This window comes from Hibiscus syriacus, unplaced genomic scaffold, assembly GCF_006381635.1.
Source record: "Hibiscus syriacus cultivar Baekdansim isolate YM2019G1 unplaced genomic scaffold, ASM638163v2 tig00011079_pilon, whole genome shotgun sequence".
Classification (NCBI taxonomy): Eukaryota; Viridiplantae; Streptophyta; class Magnoliopsida; order Malvales; family Malvaceae; genus Hibiscus; species Hibiscus syriacus.
This window is the reverse complement of record NW_024062242.1, coordinates 837,183-857,382: the sequence shown is the minus strand read 5'-3', so window position 1 is coordinate 857,382 and position 20,200 is coordinate 837,183. Positions and strand designations below refer to the sequence as shown.

The 20,200-nt window shown below is 34.1% G+C and overlaps 3 protein-coding genes and 1 pseudogene across 4 annotated transcripts; 2 read left to right on the top strand and 2 right to left on the bottom strand.

The window, feature by feature from the left end:
• Nucleotides 1-691: 691 nt before the first annotated feature.
• Nucleotides 692-2,043, top strand: LOC120204586 (WD repeat-containing protein RUP2-like). Its single transcript, XM_039204646.1, has one exon. It carries the CDS (start codon nt 751-753, stop codon nt 1,858-1,860), a length of 1,110 nt encoding a protein of 369 aa, XP_039060577.1. The 5' UTR covers nt 692-750; the 3' UTR covers nt 1,861-2,043.
• Nucleotides 2,044-5,951: 3,908 nt separating this feature from the next.
• LOC120204583 lies at nt 5,952-9,295 on the top strand. The gene is made up of 6 exons (XM_039204642.1): nt 5,952-6,056; nt 6,494-6,625; nt 7,911-8,059; nt 8,265-8,351; nt 8,514-8,672; nt 9,159-9,295. Exons 2-6 carry the CDS (start codon nt 6,514-6,516, stop codon nt 9,255-9,257), a joined length of 606 nt encoding a protein of 201 aa, XP_039060573.1. The 5' UTR covers nt 5,952-6,056; nt 6,494-6,513; the 3' UTR covers nt 9,258-9,295.
• Nucleotides 9,296-9,738: 443 nt separating this feature from the next.
• LOC120204582 lies at nt 9,739-15,100 on the bottom strand (annotated as a pseudogene).
• A 510-nt stretch (nt 15,101-15,610) lies between these two features.
• On the bottom strand, nt 15,611-19,551 carry LOC120204581 (1-deoxy-D-xylulose 5-phosphate reductoisomerase, chloroplastic-like). Of its 2 annotated transcripts, none has more exons than XM_039204641.1 (13): nt 19,308-19,551; nt 18,981-19,162; nt 18,523-18,609; nt 18,099-18,224; nt 17,948-18,010; nt 17,599-17,748; nt 17,313-17,380; nt 17,005-17,116; nt 16,777-16,881; nt 16,480-16,601; nt 16,184-16,330; nt 15,873-16,063; nt 15,611-15,789 (listed from the first exon to the last, which is right to left on the bottom strand). In XM_039204641.1, exons 1-12 carry the CDS (start codon nt 19,396-19,398, stop codon nt 15,895-15,897), a joined length of 1,422 nt encoding a protein of 473 aa, XP_039060572.1. In that variant the 5' UTR covers nt 19,399-19,551; the 3' UTR covers nt 15,611-15,789; nt 15,873-15,894. The 2 variants fall into 2 exon arrangements, with proteins under 2 accessions (XP_039060572.1, XP_039060571.1); XM_039204640.1 differs by having other exon boundaries at nt 15,611-15,786; nt 15,877-16,063.
• Nucleotides 19,552-20,200: the final 649 nt, after the last annotated feature.

Genomic DNA, 20,200 nt, shown 5'->3' with positions numbered 1-20,200 from the left:
CGTTTATAGGGCATTATTTTGTTGAGTCTCATGACTATTAAAAGTCACAAAATGGTCACATGATTATTCATATGTTTTAAATTCATCCTTTTCTGTTGAAAAATTGATGGTCATCTTATCTTGACGTTAAATTATTGACTGAAATATGATAAAATTATATTTTAATTATTCTATTTTCATCAATGTTGCTTTTAAGAATTGACTCGATGATATAATGTTTCAAGCATTGACTCAACGATATAAAGTAAACAGAGAGTCGATCCACAAAATACAACTCAAATAGTCTTGGAATCAAATTTTATCATACCCCAATCAATAGGTGACATTCAGCTTAGATGGTTATTAAATTTTTTAACAGAAAATGACGAGTTTGAAATATATTAATAGTCAGGTGGTCATTTTATAACTTTTAATAATTGAGGGATTAAAAAATCACCTTATAATTAAGAGACCATTTTGTAACTTTTAATAGTCGAATGATCATTCAACAAAGCAACGTCATATAGTCCTGTAATCGATGATCATTTGTATATTTTATCCTTATAACTAATAATAATAATTTTAAGCAATGGCATTATTGTAATAGAAGAGAAGAGGGAGCATAAAAGTGGTAAATCCAATATGGTAGCAGCTAACGTATTTATCCGCACCGCAATTTTGTTGCGCTTTGGTTAGGTGTATGGGAGCCTTTCGTTGGTTTCATGGTTCAAAATCCTCTCATATTATGCCTCCCTTTCCATTGAATGGACCATGAACAACAACTTTTCCGCCGGATTCCCTCCCCCCGCCGTCCCCGGCCAGGAAGAACTATCAACCGCTCGTAGTGACTGGGATTTTTCTCTTTCCACCGTCATCTCATCCACCGCCAACGCCACCGTCTCCGACACTTTAGGCGTCATCGAATTCGACCCTTCTAATACCATCTTAGCAACCGGCGGAATTGCGAGAAAGATTAGGATTTACACTTTGAATCCTTTGTTGCCACAGGAGGAGACGCAAAGCATTGCCTTTCTGGACCATGTTAACGCGTGTGATTATTACATCTGTACCCCGGCTAAGCTCAGTAGTCTTAGATGGAAAACCGGTTCCGGTGGCCGCGTCTTGGGATCCGGAGATTACGACGGCGTCGTCACGGAATATGATCTAGAGAGGAAGCTTTCGATCTTCGAACGCGACGAGCACAGCGGGAGGCGGGTTTGGAGTGTGGACTACTCCCATTCGCACCCGTTCCTCGGAGCATCCGGCTCGGACGACGGAACCATACAAATCTGGGACACACGTTGCAGCGAAGGAGGACAATGTGTGGCGAAGGTACAGCCCACGGCGGCACGGAGTTCAGTCTGTTGCGTCGAATTTGACCCATTCGGAGATGCATTGGTAGCCGTCGGATGCGCCGACATGAAGGCCTACGCCTACGACGTGCGGAGAATACCGGAGCCCGTATACACGTTCGACGGACATACCAAAACGGTGACGTACGTCAGATTCCTCGATGCCGGAACAATGGTTACGGCGAGCACAGACGGGTGCTTGAAACTATGGAACGTGGATGATTCACGGTTGATTAGAACATACAAAGGGCACGTAAACAGTCGAAGCTTTGTGGGGCTATCAGTTTGGAGGCATGGAGGGTTGCTCGGGTGCGGATCAGAAGATAACCAAGTTTTTGTCTATGACAAGCGATGGGGTGAGCCCATTTGGGTGCATGGTTTCGAGCCAATGGGCAGAGATAGGTTCGACCATGGGTTCGTCAGCAGTGTGTGCTGGAGACAAGTCAATGAGGACCAGTGCACACTTGTGGCTGGAGGTTCCGATGGGGTTTTACAGGTATTTTTCGGAAAGAAAAAATCAGATACATAATTATGAGTATTTTGCATTGTTGTATTTCCGATACCTTAAATTCTCGACTGAAACAATTTGATACTACCACTTTAGCAATGTTGTGTTAACCGACATTTTTAGTGCTTTAGTTTAGGGTTTTAGAGTAGATGCAATTATTGTTGTTAATATTAAATAAGCAGCCCAAAAGGGTATTGAGGACAAGGGGCAATGGGTTTGTTTCTGACTGATAAACAGCTGTTTGATGTTAAAGCACAGCTACTTGGAGCTGGCATCTTTGGCTCTCCACCATGCGTTCTCGCCACCCTACTCATTCCCTGTTTCAATTTCCAAAACTCTTCTTGTTTGTTCCTTCATTTACTTTTTAGCCTCTGGTTTCCTTGTGTAGTTTTTTTAAGGTAAAATATACAAATGATCATGAGTATAGGTATTGTTTAGTTGAGTATCCTAATTATTAAAAGTTATAAAATAATATATCGATTATAGGACGTAATTTGGTTAAATTCTCCGATTATTAAAAATTATAACATAATCACCTGATTATTCATATGCTCCAAACTCTTTCTTTTCCGTTAAAAAATCAATGATCACCTGAGTTGGATGTTAACTTGTTGATTGTTATTTGATAAAACCATATTTTAATGATGTCTATATCATCGTTGCTTTCAAGCACTAACTCGACGACATAATGTAAACGAATAGTTAATCTACAAAATACAACTTAAACTGTTATGAGATCAACTTTTATCATATCACAGTTAATAGGTTAACGTCCAGCTCAAACATTAGTCAATTTTTTCGAAAAATGACGAGTTTAGAACATATGAATTGTCATATGATCATTTTGTAATTTTTAATAGTTGGAGACTCAACAAATCAACACCCTATAGTTGAGGGATCATTTTGTAACTTTTAATAGTTAAGAGACTTAGCCAAGCATTTTCCTATAATCGGCAGATCATTTATATATTTTTTATCCTTTTATTTATTAAAATATATTAAATTAATGAGTTATATTTGTATAAAATTGGAGTCGGTTGATTTTGATTTGAGTTGTTTAAATTATTAAATGAATTCATTTTTTTAATTTATATTATAAAAATATATTTATTAATATGTATTCATAAATAATAAATGAATTTATACTGTATTTGCATGGACACGCAAGACTGCAGTGAAATCAACCGATCAGTCAAATTAGGGCGGTAAATGAGACAGTTAGATAGTAAGTTATTCGAGATCAACTCGATCAAAGTTTGATCAATATTCAACTCGAATAGACTTGACTCGAGCTCGAACTTGACTTAAATTCTTAACGAGTAGAAACAAACTACTTTATACTCAACTCGAAAAGTTTACGAGCTACTCACAAAAATAATATATTAAAAATTTAGTTTTTAAAATAAATTATTAATAATTATGTGTTGATTTTTAAAAAAAATACAATATAAATGTATTTAAGATTCATGTTTAAGTTTAAGCTTTAATTAGGTTAAGTTTAAGATTTTTTTTATTTCGAGTTTTTTGGAACTTCAATTCATGGTTTCGAGTTCAAGTCGAACTTAAAAAATTTCGATTCATGAGTTTTCAAGTCAAGTCGAGCTCTATTTCAGAGTTTTCGAGTCGAGTCGAGCTCAACTCGTTTACAGCCCTAAGCCAGACTGCCAATCTGCCAGAGACGAAGGGTACATACATATTTGAAAAAATAGAATGGTACATATATAAATTTAAAGTAAAAAATTGAGCATCAACAAAACTTAGTAATTAAGGAATTTGTTGTTATTTTTTAAAGTCTTGAGTTTGAGCACCATGTGTGTGGGGATATGAATTTTTATTGTCAAAGAATTGAGAGTCTTTGAATAGATACTATTTTATATTCACTCATATTTATCAATATATATATATAGAGTTAATTATAATATACATTCTTAAACTATGATTATCATTCTAAATTAGTGTATAAACTTTTGAATATTCTAATTTATCCTTAAATTATAACTCATTTTAAATTAGTCCTTAAACTTTTGAATATTTCAATTTCATTCTCAAACTATGACCCTCATTCTAAATTGGTCTCTAAACTTTTTTACATTTCAATTTCATCTCAAACTATCAATATATGCTAATCATATTCTTTGTTAATAAAATCATAATGTCAAGTTATATTATTTTATGTTTGAAAAAATAATGTTCAATTAAATTATGCTTGAAACTAATCACATGTATGGAATTTGGGGATGAAATTGGAAGATTAAAAAAAATTTAGACTAGTTTAGAATGAGGGTCATATTTTGGGATAAAATTAGAATATTTAAAAGTTTAAAGACTAATTTAAAATGAGAGACTAATTTGGAGATGAAAGTAAATTATTTAAAATTTTAAAAACCTATTTAAAATGAAGATTATAATTTAACGATGTGTGATTCAATGAACTCAAGATTTTAATATGAGATACTTATAAATATATCTATTGAATAATTTAAGGTGATTATAATGTAATATTTATTCATAATTTCTTAACATATTGATAATACACATATCTTGTAGACACATTTGTTCGAACCCAAAAACTCTAGAAAAATAACATCCTCTTTACCACTAAGAAGACTTAAACATATATATATTAATAGTAAGAAATGATAAGATATTCACTGAAAAAATAATAAATTAATCTCAGTCATCTATTTTCACTTATCTAACGGCAGTGACGGATGCACTAAGCCCCCATAGGGGCCAAGTGCATCCCATTATTTTGGAAAATTGGTTAAATTTAACTTAATATGTTAAGGAAAAAAGAAAAAAATTATAATTTTTGCATACCCATTATTTTTAAGAAAAGAAAATTAAAATTTTGGATCTCCATTCTTAAATTTATGGATCCGCCACTGTCAAATGATCTTAAATCTGTGTAAGACTAAGAGTTTTACATTGTGTAAGGGAATTATATTTATATATATATTAAAAATATTAAAAACAAATTTTATGTTAAAATACAGTTTCAAATTAGACTTTGGGTTTCGTACAAAATATCTTTTCGTTATTCAGTATTGGCTTGATAAGACAACAAATATTTATTTAAAAATATTTAAATTTGAATGTTATTTATTGTACTCATAGCAAAATCATATGAAAACTTCTAATTAGAAAAAATAATATTTGATTAGAATTGTTAATGTAAACTTTTCTTTTATGAATAATTAATGTAAAGGTGGTTTAGATAATTAAACTAATACAATTGATGAGGTTTAAATTAAAAGTATTACTACTAAATTTCTCACAGCAACTTATACAAATTTACAAATTAGTTCAAAATTAAAAAAGGGAGGATCAAAGTATAATTTTACCATAAATTTATCTATTTAGGGTCCAAAACAAACCCTCACCATAAATTTAAGTGATATTATAGCGGTCACGTAACCTCGTCACTGCAGCGGTCAAGTACAGTTCGCTCAAATATAAAAGATTATGCACGTCACACCATGTATAATAGCATTATAATATTTTAAAATAATTAAAATATAATATTATAAAAAATACATGATATAATCCCTCACTACTGTTTATAAAAGTAAAATAAAATGAAATGTTGAATTTTATAAATATTAAATTTAGATATAATAATAATTCACGTCTATTATATTTAGTTAATAAAAATCGATATTGTAAATAATCTCAAGAGTACATTATAAAAAATTCTCACTAGACAATTAATTTTTTTATAATATTGTAGTTAAATACTTAATAAAATTAAAATTCTTGAACGTCCTCTCTTAAATAAAAAAAATGGCTTTCTCTTTTTCCCATATGTATGGGGTAAGAGGGAGGTAAGATAGTAGACTACCCCTAACACTAGGTTGAGAGCAACTTCCGTAAGAGACCTCCAAATTATGAAATGTCTTCCGTGAAACTCGATCTCACCACCTCAAAATTAAGAACTTTGTGCTCTACAAACTGAGCTGGATGGTCATTTCAATCTTCTCCTAAATAAGAATTGTTAAAAAAATGGATATTATATGGCGTCTTCTCTTTTATAGCCTCACTACTTTAACCTTTGTGACAATCTTACCCATGGTTTTGTCAATAATATCAAAACCCACACCACTCTATCTAAACACACCTGAGACTTTATTCTGCCAGACAATCTCATCTTCTTCGTACTGAAACCATTGCTGTTGCCCCAAGTTTCCAGCTTTCCCTCAAGGCTTACCTGCATCTGGGTATTTGTCTTGCTTCCATGCTTCCTCTCTTCTTTTTTCTTTTCTTTTATTGATAAACAAACAGATGATTAACAATTTCTCCATCTCTAACAGATTATATTCATTGTTGAAATCAGTTTTGAGGCTTTTAATTAACAATTTTATTGATATTTTCTGTCCATTTTGTTGGGCAATTATTTGGCAGTCCTCCAGTCCTGAAGCTTGTGAATTCTCTAAATATCCTGTAGATTGTAGAAAATTACTTTTGGAAACAGTTACTGCCATTTTTGGAACCTTAAGATTGTTTTGTTAGTTGTTGAAATTTTATGAATTGATTAGAAATTTTTTTGTTAGAATCTGCTAGTGGAGGAAGAGATGATAGTTCATGTTTTGTGGCCAGAATGAAGCACTTTGTGTTCAAAGGAAAGAACTTATTTTATCTCCTTTTTTTTCCTCAGGAAAAATCAAAACTGTGGAGATGCCTTATCTTCTGCATGTACACCCAAATCAGCCTATTTCTTTTCTAGGCATTTCGGGTTTTCCCTTTTTGCAACCATCAAGGACATCATCTACTGCTTCTTTCATGCGAGGTAAGTCCCTTTGCTTCCCCGGACCGACCTGGATTTTATGTTGGAGGCGAACTTATAAAATTTTAGGGGTAAGAAACAGATTATCAAAAGAAAATATCTAAATTATATTAGAATTTGAAATTTTCAGGCTGCCCCTTCCCCCCCCCCCACCCCAATATGTCACTCATTTCTCTGCTTATCTTGCTCTGTGTAAATTATTTTTGCTTTGGTTGGACCAAATTGTTATTCTAATTCCAGTAGTTGATCATTCATTGCACTGTTATAACTTGTTCATTTCAATTGATTATTTGGGATTTGCCACAAAACATATGGAATTTTATGTATTCAATGAGCTTGAGAGTGCCAAATTATGGTCCTGTGAGTTAATAATATGTTAAGTCATCTGTTTTGAATTTTCTGGACTCAACCAATGACTGAGAATCTATTAAGCTTGATTTGATAGGGTGGAACGAATATATGCAAGATGAAAAATTGGGGAAAAAAAGTGGAAAAAAAGAGAGGAGGAAATATTTATATATATTTTCTTTCCATTGGTTGATTTGTAAGAATTAAGAAACATAAAGATGAGAAGAAAAACAAAAAATATAGTATTTTTCTCATTACACCTATTGTAAATTAAACAAAAATATTATATTAAAAACCGATGGATAATCCATACAAATGAGTAAATGCTATAAACCATGGATGATGTTGTTAACAAACAGATTTGAGTAACATCTTTTCCATTTCTATTAATCTTTCCAATGTGAAATGATTTGATTCTACAAATGAGAAGGAAAATGCCTATCTTTCCTATTTTCTTTCCTCAATTTTTCTTTCATACCATGCAAGCACTAGCAAGAATCATCTTTTGGGTACTTTTCCACCAACCTCTATCCATCCTTTTGAAGTATCAATGCTAAAGTATTTGTTCTTCCATTGTGTTTACATGCATGTTTTGATACTCCTTATTTCTTTTTTTTTCTTCCCTTTGTAAAGTTAAGGGATTTATGTTATTTGTGAAGTGCTATTCACAAGTTTAACCTTTCAGAAGTAATACATGTGTATATACGTGTGTGTGTGTGAGCGCGTGTGCGCACGCGCAGTGTATACATATGTGTGTGTGTGTTGTGCATATACGTGTGTGTAAGCGCGCGCACGTGAGTTGTATACATATGTGTGTGTGTGTGATTCAAGTAAAACTGTGTGTTTATGTGGTTGTCATCTTATTTGACTTCAAGTAACAGACAGAGAACGCCATACAATGCTATAATTGATTGCTGTTATTTTTTGTCACATGGCTTAGGTACTGCTCTGCCTCGGATCTTTTATAAAAAAGAAGCATCTCTCTTTCTGCAAAATGAGTTGAACAACACAAGGTCAAAGAAACTGGTCTCCATTCCTCCCAGATGTAGCGGTTCCACTGACTCCAATGATAGTAAAGATCAAACTAAGGCATGCACTTCATATTGCTGATAGATGAGCTGAATAGATATCGTTTTCTGTATTATGCATGCATGATTTACCTCTAGATTCTTCATATACATATTCTTGCAGAAAGAAATCTAATTTGAGTTACATAAGTACACGCTTGACTTTCATCATGAGTTGATCTTGTCAACGTCGTTACTGAAGTAATATCTTGCACGTTCTTGTTCAGACGCCTTTCGGGTACACAAGGAAGGATGTTCTATTGATTGGTCTTGGAGTCACTGTCATTGGATTTGGGTTGAAAAGTGGATTGGAGGTATTTTGCCAACAACTTTGGCTATGTTATTTTCCTTTACATGCATGCTTGCTTTTATTCTACATTCTTGGTAGCATCGATTCAATACCTTGTGAATTATGAGTATGCATCAATGAGCAATTTCTTTGTAAGAATCCCCATGACCCCATGATGGTGATGCAGTTTGTGGGAGTTGATCCTTTACAAGCAGGAAATGTAGTTCAGTTGGTAATGGTTTTGGGTCTCACAATTGGATGGATTTCAACATACATCTTTAGAGTGTCGAACAAGGAAATGACGTACGCTCAACAATTACGTGACTATGAAGTCAAAGTCATGGAGGTTTTTGTTTCTACATTTTTCTCCTTCCAATTTTTAGTTATATCTTCCAAATTGGTGCTCTACTGTTTGCCCTTTAATATGCAACAAACAAGTTATTTTTTTATCGTGTTGCTGAACTATGTAGCCTTTTCGAACATTGTAAAATAAAAAATACGACCACATGGTAAAATTCATTCATTCTAGAATAGTTTCCTTATGTGATAGATTTGTCTTAGAATGTTAAAAGAAGAATCTGTCAGTTTAAAGCCAGTGCTATGAAATTGCATGTAAAATGACTCAAACTAGGGTTCATGTTTGAGACCTTTATTGAATCCTGTTTCCACATCACAGCCAGAAAACTAGTAGGATCACTGGTGTTTCGCCTAAGAGCCCAACCTGTAAGATAGTTGAGGTTATCCGAAGACGACAAAAAGGACATTGGCTCATTTCCTGATAACATACCAATCCGCAAGTAATGCATGTCACAAAAATTTCTTCTTTCTGCAGAAACGTTTAGAAGGCTTGACAGAAGCAGAGCTGGTAGCATTGCTTGAACAAGTTGAAGAAGAGAAGCGACAGCAAGCAAGAGGAGAGCAGGTTAACTGAAGCTCCTTACATTCTAGTATACATTGTTGAATTTTGACAAGTCGGATAATGTGTAAACTTGTATATCAAGTATGTTCCATGGCAGCATGTTATATATAAGTCACTGTAAATGTGACAAGTATGATTAGGGAAAAAGGCATACATACATGACCCAGTAAGTTTCCTTTGTATGCTATGAACTAAATATTCTCAATGTTAATGAACCTCAAAACACAGTTGAAAGCACAAAAATAAGCTCTACCACAGCACAAACATTAATCAATCTTCCCCTTACTATCTTTTTTTTATAAGAATTGGAAGTCTCATTAAAAACTCCCTTCATAATCATCAACATACTAAACCGTATGTCAACGACAATTGGAAGGAGGAAAAGAGTACCTCATGATTTATTAAATATTTGTGTGTACACCTTGGATGAAATAACACCCCAATAAGATACATCCATCAAATAAAAAAAACCAGAAAACCTCTAAGAAACCACCCTAAAACAGCCAAATAAAAGGAGAACCCTATTCGATACCAACTCACGCCTATCTCCCCTTACTCTCTTTATTTCACCTTTTCCTTGCTTTCTAGACTTGAAAATATCAAACTTTTTGAGGGTATTTTTTTAAGCAAACAGAATGTAGCAAAATTCATCTGTTTCTTTCCATTGATAAAAAATCAGGAGGTGCCATCGGAATAGCCTTTCTAGCTACATTTTCTACGAGTCCGCCCGTTTTGCAATCAGCAATGTCTCTCAAAGATTCGATGCTTATTTTCTTGTCCGAGGTCCCCAATGCAAACCTAGTACAAAAATGTGTAATTTAATCTTAAAAGAAAATGAAGATACAATTCTTGGTCTATTAGTTATAAATTGTACCTCTTAGAATAATGCTTACTATCTCCTACTTTTTGGCTTAAGTCTCTTGAAAGCCATAAATGTAACTGCAGCAGACAAAGAATACCTGCAGAAAAAGGAGATAGATACCAGGTAAGAGGTATGATTGGAAGAAGAAGAATTAGCTTCAAAATTATGAGATAAATCTGTTATTTTCTTGTATTTTCACCGACAAGCTGCTGAGGTGACACCATGATTTAGTTCAGAAAAAGCCAGCAATAGCAAGAACGTGCTCAAAATAAACGGTGTAGTGACAGGCATACACAAATCTAAAATAATACTAACACATGCATGCTCCCTTGCCACAATCCATCATGCATCCAATATACACATCTCTACAGATGAAAGTAGAAGGATATATGAATCATTATGTCCCATCACAAGACATTTTATTGAAGTGAATTTTTGGTAAAGATGCATATTTCGGCTATGCCGAATCTTGAATACAAAAGATTTTACATGCGATCAGTTAAGCTTTGAAAGGCTCCTCCCATTCAAAACTACCAAAAAAAAGTATGCGTATGTGTGTGAAAATCCTTGATGCATAACTGATTCTCAACCCAAATGCAACTAACTTCTGCACATTTCTACAAAATGAAAAGCTCGCATTCACTGAAGACAGAATTATGATATAGGGAAACAGCTGAAAATACTATATCATGATAATCATAGTGTGAATTTGAATTTTAAGAAGAGGGAGCAAGAAGTTATCGGAAATCATGTGCTCATTAATAGAGTAAAATTCATGAATATGAAGCTAACTCAGTCTATTTCACCTCAAGAATGCTTCCGAACAAAACAACCTCAAAATATATTAACATCCAAATTATCAGTGGAAGCAAAATTCTTTCCTCAATATGGAAAAATCTCCCAGAACAAATTGATGCTAAAAAAACAATTATGATAACTAAGTAAACATACAAAAGCATACCAGATCTTAAATCTACTTCAAAAACAAGTAATTAGCATTGAACTCAACCCATAAACTTGAAAGGTTCAATAGGGCGTTTCCAAAGAGAGACACAAATATTAAGTATATGGTCTATTAGTCCTAAACATCATGACAATAAAAACATAAATATATTAAAAGAACATTTGAAGCATGTATAGTGTGTCTCCATGCATGGCAGCTTTAAGTTGCCTTGAGGTATAAACAAGGCATTTGCACCAAGATAATGTTGTACCGATAAGAATCAATTTTTATCAAGCAGTCAAAACTTAAAAAGATCAATCAAATAATGAACGAAGAAAAAAAGGAATTAATTTGCAGAAATTGTGTTAAGCCAAATGCAGTTTAAAGCAACAGGCATCACTTCCTTTTGATTTCCAAAGGAAGAGGCAATCTTTTTCCAAAAGTTGCAAAATTGAATTAGTACAAAATTTTATTTCACAACAAAAATATATAAATGATAATAATTAACTCAACTCTTGAGTTTTCAGCAATATATTTACATTGCTTAATTCAGTTCATATAATATATTCATTATTTAAATTTGCTAATTCAGATTTGTTTAAATTCTAATTAGAAATAAAGTATTTTATGTATTACCTTATTTTTCCCTTCAAAATAAGATATAGACCAACTGTTTGCCCACCTTCAACGCAATCACAAGAAAATAAAAAAAAATTCTAATGCTGGAAGGAGAGGGGACGAGCATGCAGAATAATATAAAATATCCGCAAATATCGCTAACAAAGGAACTATATCTGCAGGGACAATATTTTGGATCATATAATATAGTGACTCATACCATGTCAATGTATAATTTAGGTGATCTTGAGGCATAACTGAACTGTGAATCAAGGCATTGACATCCTTTGGAACAGGATAAGGGTTGCTCGGATCAACATTTTCATTGATGTCTTCAATTAAAAGAGTCTCCTTTGGAAGCCCACAAGCAACAGCAATTGCAGGAACGTCAACATAGAACCACTGTCCAGAATTTGGATCATTTGCAGGAACAAATATGCTTGGCTTTTCACTCCCCCGGACAACTCCAGTAACTTCCACAGAAGTAATAGCAGGGGCTTGATCCTATATTCCAAAAAAAGAAAAACTTTTTCTCCTAAGATATGTCATTGGTATCAACCAAGAAATTAAGGGATGATAGACAACCTCAACAGCTTTTTGGTTCTTAGTCCTAAACATTCTCCACCAGCTTTGTTCATTCCCTTGGGCAGGAACAGCATTCATACTTGAAGATTTCTCCCCGGCTTGTGGAACTTCAAAAGATTTGTCTCTCCAGAGGAACCCATCCTCTATTTACAAGAACTGGTGACTGCACACTGAAAGTGCATCTAAATTAGTCAAATGGAAACATAGTAAGCAATCCCATGCATCAGATAAGAATATGAAGTCCAGCACCCAAAAACAATTTAAGCTTCAAAGGTAAGGTAGTATCTTCAAGACTTACGCATTCCAGCTTGCAGCTTAGCTCACTATTTTGTGACCAAAGCCTAGAGCAAAGCAACAAAAACCAACACTTTCTAGACTTTGTTTTTTTTCATACTTTATTTACTTGTTTGTATGTGAGTGTGTGTTCAGGTGTGCGGAGAGTAAAATGACACAAAATTGAAGCACCTAAATCCCATAAAGACGGATTTCTTTTGAAACATTTAAAAAAGGGTTTTTAACACATGACAATAAGTTTAAATGGGGTCTAAGGGATCACAGAGGGGCCCACTAGTGAAAATGTAAAGCTTGTCCAGAAGCAATGGCCTTAGATGAGAGGTTCAGCCATAAATACGTAATATAATTCTAATGAATCATGCAATGTCTGTTATACCATTGTGATTCTCCAGGACATGTTTACTCAGCCAAGGAAAGCAGTAAAAGCGTGATCTAACCTTAACTAAAGAACCCAAATTAACTGTCTTTTACATGTTATCTCCATTACTATGCATTCTCTTCTCTACTCATTCCCATAAATATGCTTAAAGATGATATCAAATGAAGAGAAAAGAGGAAATTAATGATAAGGTGTTTAGGATAGATCTGGAAATACAAAAGTTGACAATAATATTTATTGAATAGAAAATTAACGTTAATTACCTCTCAGCACTGCACGAGATTGGCATTAGGGGTGTAATGACATAGTAGCCATTTTCAGTCACTCCAGAAATACTTCTAGAACGAGGCCCAATATAGATTGACCTTCCATTGTCAAAAACTCCTTTGCACACAACTCGCCTGAACTCCAAAGTTTCCAATATCTCATTTGAAGGAGACATGTTATTTAGTTTCAAAGGTTCCATTTCCAACCTTTTCTGTCTGTAATCTAGCATCTTTATCTGTATGAAGCATAATGAATAAGTTATAAGCATGCTATTCTGAAAAAAAAACAAAGAAAAAAACTGAAACAATCCTAAAAACTGCAATCAAGGGAATACAGATGAGAACAACATGTGCAACAAGTTGAGCGGACACGTTTCTAAAAGATGAAACATTCCAGTTAGACACAAGGAAAAGGACTTTTATGGACTCTTGCAGCATAAACCTGAAAATGACAGATGATTATGCTTATATAAAGTTTATGGCATATAAATAAAGAAAATTAGTGAAATTAAAGCATGGCTTAAGTGTTATGATCCATTGAAAATGACAGATGATTATGCTTATAAAGTTTATGGCATATAAATAAAGAAGATTAGTGAAATAATAGAAAATATATGCTAAATTGTATATCGTTCATTTATGCATTTGCTTTCTTAGAGTATTTTATTCATTCAAATGGTTTATCTACATCACAAAAGTATTTTATGCCAGAAATAGAAAGTAAAAATGGAACACAAATATGAATTATTAATCTTCCAAATTTCAAGTGTAAATGTAAATAATAGCACCTTTAGGAGTATATTTCTTTTTTCATAAAAACACCTTGCACTACTATTGTCTCAGTGCTTGACTGTTTTAGCTGGACTTGGGTTGTATGTCTGATACAAATATGTATACCACACATATATGCTCAATTTATTTTAAGCTTTTCCATATATTTGGAGAATCGTATCCCATTCGGCATACCATGTCTGAATATGTCTAGGAAAAGAGATAGAAACACTGGAACTTCTGCAAAGTCCAGGCAAAGTGGCGCCTGATTTGCACAAAGCCTAAAAGCATACTGTAGACAGACACCTAGATATCCTTCTCCTATTAGAACACTTGTCTAATTTTAATTGTGTTCACCCAACAAATTCAATTAAATAGTAATAGAACATCCTATCATTTCTAATCAAGAAACTCTGCTAGAAAATCCCCAACTCTCGATGGAATTCAGAACCATTATGATTGGTTTGAGCCTTGTTTCTTCAAATAATCAATTTCGACATTGATATTAAAAAACTCACTACAATCAAGAGCATTATACTTGACCCATTCCTAGAGCAATTCAAACTCACTAAAATGGTAGTCAATGTTAAAACTTTGAAAAACAAAATACAGAAGCAGGCAAACACAAGAAAATGCAAGAGAATGAATGGAAGTGTAAAAGAAAAGGAAGTTGACCTTGTCTTGCCTTCTGAAAATCTGCCAGGTTCCAAGGCCGAAAGTGATAGCTCCTGGAAGGAAAAGAAACCATCTTGACCAATTTGATCCTTTCTCTTTATCTGCCAAAGATCAACAAATGAAGACGGCAAATATTCCCTCATTAAACTCTAAAACACTCCCCACGTGAAGAAAAATTTGATAAGTCTAAATACCATGATGAGATTGGAATGAAGAAGAGGAAGAAGCAGCAGCAGCAGCAGTATCAGCGGAGGTGGAGATATAGAAGGAAGAAGATGGTACCCAATGCTTTGGCGGGAGGGATTGGTTGGAAACGGCATAGAAGGCCCCATCAGGACGTTTTCTCGTTAGGGCATTGGAAATGATAGAAGTCTTTCCTCTCAAATTTGATGCCATTGTCTTCAACCTTCTACCCCTTTGGTTTTGAGCCTCGGAAGAGAAAGATTGGAGACTAAAAATTCCTACGGTTTTGGGCTATGAGGTTCTAATTAGGTGCTGAGGGGGGACACAATGTTGAATATATGCTTGCTACCTGAGTTATATTGGGTAAACTACATCATTAGTCATCAATTTATCATTACTTTTATATTTTGATCATCAAATTATTTTTTTGATAAAACCATTACTACAGTTATTTTTTTTATTTTGATTATCAATCATTAAAAATTTAACAGTTTATTTGATAAAACCATTACTATAGTCATCAATTGTTTTTTATATTATTTTCTTTTTAATGATTTTATTTGAACTAATAAAATGATGACAACTGTGAGATTTAACAAGTAGTGAACAAAATAAAAAATAATAATTTAATTATCAAAATAGAAAAATTATCTTTAGAATTAGGTTATCAAGTGCCTGTGAAATATTTTGGACCCATTTCGAGCCGCAATTTATACGATGTCATATTAGGGTTTTCATTGTTTTTACTAATTAAATTTATAATTTTCAAGTATAATTTACACATTGAGCACCTTAAAATTTGACTCCAAATTCTTATTAATTCCCATAAAATCGGAGACTATGTATGTTTACACTCAAGTGCTTCATCTTCATATTATATAATGTATGATACAATTGCTCACTGCAGCCTTCGGCATAAATCGACTACTTCCGGGTCATCGCGATAGAGCCATTGTCAGTTCAGTCTGGCGGTGCAGGGGAGAAATCTTTTAGGAAACCAAGCATGTAATAAGCGGATATCGAAACACATGGAAAAGAGATCGAATGGTATTCACCTGAGCAACCCCATCGACTTATGCTGGAACGGGACTCAATCCAGATGATTGTTGCACTCCGGCAGCATAGTCTCGAGCCCACAGGTCATAATGTATAATCTCCTCTAGGGAAGGAGTGGCCACAAGTTCTTCTTGGTGCTTCTCACAAGTCAACTCCACCACCTTGAATATGTCCAAATAGCTGATCCTGAAATTGGGTAAAACAAATTTATTAGCTCCAAGTCATCAGCATCCATGATAAGCGTTCGTTAGACGCCAGAACCCAGAAACGGAAGCAACAGGAGACATCGGGATAAAATATACCTACTTTTCATCGATGAACAGTTCCACAGCTTTCTCGTTAGCTGCACTAAGAACTCCTGTCATGGTGCCTCCAGCCCTTCCGGCTGCATAGGCAAGACTCATGGACGGGTATTTCACGTTGTCGGGAGCCTTAAAAGTTAGTGAACCAAGCCTGTATCATCCATCAACCAACTTAGCTCATGAGTATGGTGGCAATGCATTTAACTGTTATTGTAAAATGTAAACCGAATGAAAACCGATCGAAGCTTGAAAACTTAAATCAGTTGTGAAGTAAATTTTGAAAGGAGACGAGCTGGTTACTTGCAAAGATCAAGGCGAGGCCAAGTTATTTCAGAGCAGTAAATTCTTTCTGGCCACGACATAGTGTAGAGGATCGGCAAGCGCATATCTGGCCATCCCAACTGAGCTAGCACTGACGAATCCTTAAACATAAGAAAATGAAAAAATAAAAATAGGATATGAAAATCGAATTCAAATCTGTACTATGCAATTCAAGGGCACAGCTCCAGCACAAACTAAAAGGTGAACGGTGAACAACGTAATATTTGTGGCATCATCACTGAGCAGTAGCCAACAAGATATAATTAAGAGTAAAACCTGTGTTTCAACCATTGAATGTATAATAGACTGCGGATGAATTACTATCTCGATATTATCATACTCAGCTCCAAATAGGTAATGAGCTTCAATGACTTCGAGACCCTGTCGAACAGAGAAACTGCTTCATGCTAGTAATCTAGACCAGGGTAACATCTAAACGATAACATGCAATATTAAAAAGTACAACATGAATAATTTCAAATGAGAAATTTGATAAAACTAAACCTTATTGAAAAGGGTAGCAGAATCCACAGTAATCTTTTTCCCCATATTCCAGTTAGGATGCTTCAAAGCATCAGCTACTTTAACTTCTTTTAATTTATCGACAGGCCAATCCCTACGAGAAACAAAACGAGCAAATTGTTCAAAATGTCATGTTTATGCACCCTCAAGCCTAGTTTTAATAATGTCAAACTTCAATTTCTTTTAAACTGAAGAAAGAAAGTGAGGAGATGTCTGCGAGTAAGCGGTTCACTATATCAGACTCTCAACTTATAAACTTAATCGTTCTAACTTAAATTATGACTATACACCTGAAAGCCCCACCGGATGCTGTCAAAATAATACGCCGAAGTGCACCCTCTGGTAATCCCTGAATACACTGTAAGAAACACAAGATTCTATGATGAGCTTGTTCTGTATTATTAAGAATGAGTTAAAGCAATAAATGACAGGTCACACAAGTTGATGCAACAAGAGTTACGCCAAGAAAAGAGCGAAGACACCCAACTATTGTTATGAAAACAACATAATTGGCTAAGAATTCCGAACTACTAGAAATTTTCATATAATCTTACTCATTGTGTTATAGTTCCATACCTGAAATATGGCAGAATGTTCAGAATCAGCTGGAAGGATCTTTACTTTATGTTTGTGAGCAAGAGGAAGGACAAAGGGGCCACCAGCGATCAACGTCTCTTTATTGGCCAAAGCAATATCTTTGCCTGCTTCTATTGCAGCAACCGTAGGCTACAATAGACCAAAAACGAAAGGAGGAGATTTTAGCAAAGCTTAAATTATATACTAATAAACAACAAACTGTTTGCTTCTCTTTTTAAGGCATATTCTAATGGTTGACGGTGAACCGTAGTTCATAATATCTTGGACATACTTAGTTTAGTGGATGCAAAGAAAGTTGTACACAGAGAAAGCAGATATCAGTGCGTACCTTCAACCCCGCACAGCCTACTATCCCGGTAACTACACTGACAGCATCCGGATGGCGAGCAACCTGGAAAAATTTAAGCCAAACAATGTAAATACTAAAAGTTGCTTTGTCTAGATAAATAAAAGAATCAATGAATTATATGACAGGCTACCTCTATAACACCTTGTTCCCCAGGAATAATCTCGGGCTTTTGTTCCATATCAGCCAATGCCTCTTTCAATTCACTTACCAAAGATTCATTTCTAACAGCGACCAATTGGGGTTTGAATGTCTTAACCTGTAACAAGAAGAAAAATTATCAGCCCTCAAAGTTTATACTCCCTATTCATTTAAGCAAAAACTTGAATCATATTTTAAATTCATTTTAGCAAAGTTTATCAGCCTCTAGTATGTCGATAAGCAACACTTTCAAGCATATGCTGAAACCATTTTATATGAGATTATGACGCCAAAATTTGTTAGTCCATGAATCAAGCTACTCGAGTCCGAGTTCGACATCTCCAAACGATTTGCATGCAAGTTCGAAACAAATAATTCTTTACAAGTTGTTGTAACATGATAAAACCGAAAGTTACCTGATCAGCAAGAAGGGTGACATTTGAACCAGCAGCAAGCGCCACAACTCTGAATTTATCTGGATTCTCAGCAACTATGTCCAACGTCTACAAAACACCAAATTATGTGTGACTCTAAAGATCTTGATCAAGTGCTAAACAGAACATGCAATCCTCAAATTGGAGCAGAAAATCTACAAGGGCACATGGCCGGTGATGGACCGAAGGGGGGCAGGCGAGGGCAGTCAGCTTAAAATTTTAAAATTCTCATATACTTCAGATTTTTTTCTTTGTATTTTATATTGATAATATGTTTTCGATCAACATGTTTCCCCCCCTTCAAAATTTATATAAGTTTGTCCCTTCTAAAATTGTATAAGTTCAACCCCTAACATAAAATCTATCCTTGCAAAAGGCCAAAAAACTACTTTTAGCATGTCATAGGTTAAAAGTTTTCATTTTTTTCTCCCCCTTTTCACCTGAGTTCCAATAGATCCAGTTGAGCCAACGATGGAGATAGGCTTGGGGCCATCCCAAGTCTTGAGTCCGGGTTCTGGAAAAGCTCGTCCAGGCCATGCAGGTGGTGGTTGTGGAGCCTGAATTGAACATTGAACTCTCTTCCAAAACGCTGTACCACAGTCCTTCTTCAAAACAAAACCCCCTTAAAATTTCACAAAAATAACAATATTTAGAACTGTGAATCCAAACCCAATAAGCCAAAAGAGAAGCATTTTCAAAGTTCTAAACAAAACGAAACAACTTTCCAGGTTTCTAGGAAACCAAACAGAGAGGGAGAAGAAACAGACCTGGAAATAGCTTGGGGATGGAGTTGGACTTGGTGGAACCCAAGAAGGAGATAGAGTTTACTTCAGGATGAGAAACCAAACTCAACGCCATGAAAACTGTGAAAAGGAACTAACTTTCAACTACAAATTGGAAAGGAAAAGCCCACCAGGTTAGACTTTGGAGAAATGGAAGAGTGGGGTGTCAAAAGAAGAAGAAAAAAAACTGAGAACTCTTTGAATAGAAAATTGGTATAAATGTGTGGAGGTGGAGGAGTTTGGGAAGTGGCAGAGAGTGGTGTGGTCTGCTAGCATATATAGTTAGGCAGTAGGACAAATGAATGGTAATTTAACTCGAATTTAATATATTCTAATTTAATTTAGTTTGATAAGATTGAATTTTAAAGCAATTGACAGAGATATAAACGAGTTCAGTCGATTTCGATTAAATTCGAAAATTTTGAAATGGAATTTATCTCGGTTTGAAAATTTGTGAGTCAAAAATTTTAAGCTCGATTCGAATTTTAAATTATGAAATGAAGCTAAAAAAAAGTTCGAAATACAAACTCGAATCGAACTTGAATCTTAAGTACATTTATATTGCATTTAAAAAAAATCAATATATAAATATTAATATTATTAATTATTTAATTATTAAAAAATAAAATTTTAATATATTATTTTTTGAGTTTCTAGAGCTTTTCGAATCGAGTATAAAGTAACTCTTTTTGGTTCGTTAAGAACTCGAGTCAAATCTATTCGATTCAAGTATTTATCTCCATATAATCATATTTTATTTAAGTCTTTATATTTTCAAATAAAAATAAAAAAAATATTCTTTATATTTGTGTCGAATTAAATTAAATATGAGTTTTTAACTTAAAATTCATATCAAATTTTAAATCAAATGAAACTCG

Bases quoted from the DNA above. Each gene is read 5' to 3' on its own strand.
- LOC120204586 (XM_039204646.1), top strand. From the start codon at position 751: ATGAACAACAACTTTTCCGCCGGATTCCCTCCCCCCGCCGTCCCCGGC.
- LOC120204583 (XM_039204642.1), top strand. From the start codon at position 6,514: ATGCCTTATCTTCTGCATGTACACCCAAATCAGCCTATTTCTTTTCTA. The intron at 8,352-8,513 runs GTATTTTGCCAA...ATGGTGATGCAG, and splicing joins GGTTGAAAAGTGGATTGGAG to TTTGTGGGAGTTGATCCTTT. The intron at 8,673-9,158 runs GTTTTTGTTTCT...TTCTTTCTGCAG, and splicing joins ATGAAGTCAAAGTCATGGAG to AAACGTTTAGAAGGCTTGAC.
- LOC120204581 (XM_039204641.1), bottom strand. From the start codon at position 19,398: ATGGCGTTGAGTTTGGTTTCTCATCCTGAAGTAAACTCTATCTCCTTC. The intron at 18,225-18,522 runs GTAACTTTCGGT...TTCTTGTTACAG, and splicing joins TCACCCTTCTTGCTGATCAG to GTTAAGACATTCAAACCCCA. The intron at 16,331-16,479 runs GTAACCAGCTCG...TGGATGATACAG, and splicing joins CCTCGCCTTGATCTTTGCAA to GCTTGGTTCACTAACTTTTA.